Here is a 4,480-nt window from a genome sequence, read left to right on the forward strand (position 1 = left end):
AAATACTCCAGGCCATAAGGGGCTTCCACCTGGAAGAGCCTATCCTTCAGGGAGGGAAGAAAGGCTCAGCCAGAGCAAGCCCTGGATCCTGCTCAGCACTGTCCTCAAACTCCCCTCCCCAAGTTTGGTCTCCCACCACTCAGGGGACCCCAGAGGACCCCAACCTGTAGTTCCTGCACAGGATTGACAATAGCCAATCAGATCCGCTAGTCCCCATGGAAGTGAAATGTAGAATCCCAGCTACTCAGAAGGCAGATGCAGGAGGATTGTGATCTGAGGCTCACCCCAGGCAAAGCTGGAGAGTGTGGCTCAAGTAGCAGAGCACAACCACAAGGCCCTGAGTTCACGTCACAGTACTGCTGAGAGAGAGAAAGGAAGCATGCTCCTGACTGCACTGGATGCCAGGCTATTCCTTCCCCGGAAGAGTGGCCTGAGTACCTCCACCCCTTCTCCAACCCAGGCTTCCCCGCAAGTTCTCCAGCCCTGGGGTAGGGGTGGGGGAGAACATTTTTTCAGATAGTCTTGCACTTCTGCCAGAGTTTGCCTCAGATGACAGTCCTCCCTCCTCTACCTGCATAGCAGGGATTATAGGCCTGCTTGAACCACACCCATCCTTGGCAGTTAGGTAAGCAGCCCTAGCTCTGGGCCTCTTCCTCCTGAGTCCCCAATAAGCCTTACTTGGCAGTCATTCAAGATGGAGAGACCTCTCTCCCTCCAGGCTTTGGGTCTGGGTCAGCCTGCTTTCCTCTGCCTCTGGCCACAACCCCCTCCACTCCCTGAACATCAACTCCAACAAGTTTTCTTTTTTGTTGGTTGTGGGGCTTGAACTCAGGACCTGGGCGCTGTCCCTGAGCTCTTTTGTTCAAGGATAGCACTCTACCACTTGAGCCACAGCGCCACTTCCGGTATTCTGGTGGTTAACTAGAGAGGAGTCTCATGGACCTTCCTGCCTGGGCTGGCTTTGAACCAAGACCCTCAGATCTCAGCCTCCTGAGTATCTAGGATTGCAGTCGTGAGCCACTGGCTCCCAGCTCTTGCTTCTTTGAGCGGTGCTGTACCCAGTTGTGAAGCAGGGATCATTGCAGTCTCCTCGGGGATGACAGGAGGATAGAGTACGACAGTGCAAGGGCACAGTGGGGCAGCCATACCCTGGCAGGCCTCAGCAACCCCGGTGCCACCCCAGAGAGTGGAGGCCCAACAGACACAGGAACCAGTTGGGGGTGGGAGGATGGGGCCGGCGGGGGTGCACAGCTGAGCTGCCAGCTGGCCTGGCACAATTCTTTCATGTTTACCTGCTGGAATTACTCCAAGTCAAGCCAGCCTGCCACAGCCAGCCAGACCTGCTCAGCCAAGCTGCCCGCTCCAGATGTGGGGACATGATGTGGGGGGTGGGGATGGGTGTGTCAGACAAGTCCCTGCAGGATGCAGCAGCTCCCAGCCACCCTGGGAACAACAGGGGGCTGCGGGCTTAGAAAGATGTGGGGTGCTTGGGACTCCAGCACCTCTGAAAATGGAAAGCCCTTATATCCTTCAAACTGCTGTGTGTGCGCCGGCCCTGGGGCTCAAACTCAGAGCCTGGCCACTGACCCTTAGCTTTTACTCTCAAACAAGTGCTCTACAATTTAAGCTGCAGCTCCACTTCTGGCTTTTTTGAGGGTTAATTGGAGATAAGTCTCATGGGATTTCCTGCGCTGGCTGGCTTTGAACCTCAGTCTTCAGGTCTCAGCTTCCTGAGTAGCAAGATCACAGGAGTGAGGCACCAGCATCCCTTAGGCATTTGAGTGTACACACACACCACCACCACCACCACCACCACCACCAGATGCCAGGCTGTAACCCAGGGACATCCATCCACAAACACCCAGCTGGGAGGCTGTGACGCTCCTGCCTCACACTTTATTTGAGGAAAACAGAAGTACAAGTATCAAAAGAGAAGCAGGGAGAGCGCGGGCCGCCTTCGGGGTAGCAGGACCCCACTGCTCTAGTTGGCTGCAGATTGTTGGGGTTTCCCAGCCTCCGGACCCCCCAGCTGGGCGCGGGCCTCGAAGGTGACCGGGATGGTGATCTCCGCCGATTGCGTGGCCGGCTTGGGCAGCGGGGCTTCTACGGTGAGCGTCCCCTCGGGGGACAGGGAGGAGGACACCAGCGTGGGATCCACACCCGGGGGCAGCCTGGGCGCGGAGAGGGAAGGCACAGTCACACGCCCGCCCTCCCCCCCCCCACCCGTCCCCCCACCACCACTCCGCGCGCCCGGACTCACGTGTATTTGCGGGTGAAGCACCGGGAGATGTAGCCGTGCTCGTCCTGTCTCTCCTCGTGCTTGCCTGGGGGAAGAGGAGAGCGTGAGGGGCGGGGGGCGCCTCACACCCCACCGGGCCGGGATCGGAGGCCCGCCAGCGGCTCGGGGGTGGCCGGGTCGATGGAGGGGTGATGGCGCCCGGTGGAGCCTGGGGTCTGCGGAGGGGAGGGCGCGGCTCGGGGGGGGGGCGGCGGATAGGACGCAGCGGTCCCCCTCGCCCGCCTGCAGCCTGGGCCCAACACCGGCCGGCCGGGGCGGGGACCGCGAGCCCTCTGTGGTTCTTCCCCAGTGACCTGGGGCTCTGGCTTGGCTTTTTCCACTCAAGGCCGGCGCTTTACCACTCAAGCCACAGCTCCACGTCCACCTTTGCTCCCTTCCTTCCTTCCTTCCTTCCTTCCTTCCTTCCTTCCTTCCTTCCTTCCTTCCTTCCTTCCTTCCTTCCCTCCCTCTCTCCCTCCCTCCCTCCCTCCTTCCCTCCCTCTTTCTCTCTCTTCTTCCCCCCTGTCCCCCTCTTCTTTTTTTTGGTGGCTCATTGGAAGTCAGGGGCCCACGGACTTGGCTGACCTGCCGGGCTGGCTTGGGACCGCGCCCCTCACCTCAGCCCCTTTAGTAGCCGGGATGCCAGGCGTGAGCGCCGCGCCCAGACCCGACCGCACCCCGCGTTCCCAGGCACGGGGCGGAAACTCGCGGGGAACTTTTTTCTTGTTAAGGAAAAAGGAAAGAAGAGCCCGGTCCCACGCCCCCGCGCCCCAGGCCCCCCCGCGCCCCCGCGCCCCAGGCCCCCCGCGCCCCGGCCCCGGCCCCCCGCGGTCCTCACCCGTGATCTCCACCAGGCCGTCCTTGGTCTTCACCGTCAGCTCCTCGGGCGCGAAGTGGCCGACGTCCAGCGCCACGCGCCAGCGGTCGGCCGTGAGCCGCAGCTCGGAGACGCCGCTGCCCAGCCGCGGGGCGAGCGCGCGGCCCGGGGCGGCGGCGGACAGCGCGGCGGCCGCGGGGCCCTCGGCGGCGGGCAGCGGGCGCACGTAGCCCGGCCAGGTGCCCAGCCACTGCGCCCACTCCTCGGGCAGCCGCGGCGACCCGAAGGCCTGGTCGAAGAGGCGGCTGGACGCGGGGTACCAGTCCCGGAACGGGTCCCAGCTGGGGCTGCGCAGCAGGGAGAAGGGCACGCGGCGCTCGGCCATGGTGCGGGCGGCGGCGGTGCGGGACGAGGCGCGGGGCCGGACGGACGGATCGGACGAGGACGTGAGGCGCGCGGGGCCGGGGCCGGGGCGCAGACGAGCCCGCCGCCGCCCGGCCGCGCTTTTATGGGGCCGCGGCCGGGTATTTTTAGCGGGCGGCGCCCGGGTCTCTATTCATGGCGATGACCGGCGGGGCCCCTCCCTCCCCGCGCATTCTTCTCCCCGGGGAGGCGGTGGCCCGGCCGGCGGGGCGGGCTCTGCCCACATCTGGAAACTTCTCTCTTCCAGAAAACAAAAGCCGGCAGCACCGGCGCTGGCACGGGGCCGGGCTGCGCGGCGGCGGCGGCCCGTAACCGCTCATTAAAACTGGACGAAGCTGAGAAGGGTCGGCTTTCCAGTCCCCAGCCCCCGCCAGGGAGTGGCAGAGCCAGGTTTGAATCACAAGGGGCTCGGGAGAGAAGGTGACAGATGGATTCTGCCACCCTGTGAGTGAACTTGTGTGAATGCCTCGATTTCCCCATCTAGCCCACGGAGGTGTGTGTGTGTGTGTGTGTGTGTGTGTGTGTGTGTGTATGCGCGTGCAAGTACTGGGGCTTGAACTCAAGGCCAGGGTGCTGTCCCTTGGCTTTCTCATCCAAGGCTGGTGCTCTACCCCTTGAGCCACAACTCCAACATCTGCCTTTTTGGTGGCTAATTGGAAATAAAAATCTCATGGACTTTCTTGCCTTGACCTGGTCTGGCTTCAAACCCTGATCCTCACATCTCAGCCTCCTGAGTTAGTCAGGGTCACAAGCTAAGATTGACTCAGACACCATGGAGATGATGTTGATGATAATAATAATGATGACATCACTGGCTGGCCCGAGGATGGGTGACTTCATGCAGGTGAATGCTGAAGCCCTAGGCCTGGTGTGTCATAATTATTAGTTACTGTTATCTGCTGGCATTGTAGGGAGGCAGAGTTTAGCCATTTCCCACCTACTTTAAGCAGGAGGCTGTCCCT

General features: G+C 62.1%; 1 protein-coding gene across 1 annotated transcript; it reads right to left on the reverse strand.

Annotated features, from left to right (window-relative positions):
* Positions 1–1,864: 1,864 nt before the first annotated feature.
* Hspb1 (heat shock protein family B (small) member 1) lies at positions 1,865–3,677 on the reverse strand. The gene is made up of 3 exons (XM_048368948.1): positions 3,117–3,677; positions 2,261–2,324; positions 1,865–2,171 (listed from the first exon to the last, which is right to left on the reverse strand). Exons 1-3 carry the CDS (start codon positions 3,478–3,480, stop codon positions 1,982–1,984), a joined length of 618 nt encoding a protein of 205 aa, XP_048224905.1. The 5' UTR covers positions 3,481–3,677; the 3' UTR covers positions 1,865–1,981.
* Positions 3,678–4,480: the final 803 nt, after the last annotated feature.

This window comes from Perognathus longimembris, chromosome 1 (genome assembly GCF_023159225.1).
Source record: "Perognathus longimembris pacificus isolate PPM17 chromosome 1, ASM2315922v1, whole genome shotgun sequence".
Lineage (NCBI taxonomy): Eukaryota > Metazoa > Chordata > Mammalia > Rodentia > Heteromyidae > Perognathus > Perognathus longimembris.

Excerpts from the sequence above, each read along its gene's own strand:
- Hspb1 (XM_048368948.1), bottom strand. The coding sequence starts at position 3,480 with ATGGCCGAGCGCCGCGTGCCCTTCTCCCTGCTGCGCAGCCCCAGCTGG. Across the intron at positions 2,325-3,116 it reads CGGCCTGGTGGAGATCACGG|GCAAGCACGAGGAGAGACAG; the intron begins GTGAGGACCGCG and ends CTCTTCCCCCAG. Across the intron at positions 2,172-2,260 it reads TGCTTCACCCGCAAATACAC|GCTGCCCCCGGGTGTGGATC; the intron begins GTGAGTCCGGGC and ends CTCCGCGCCCAG.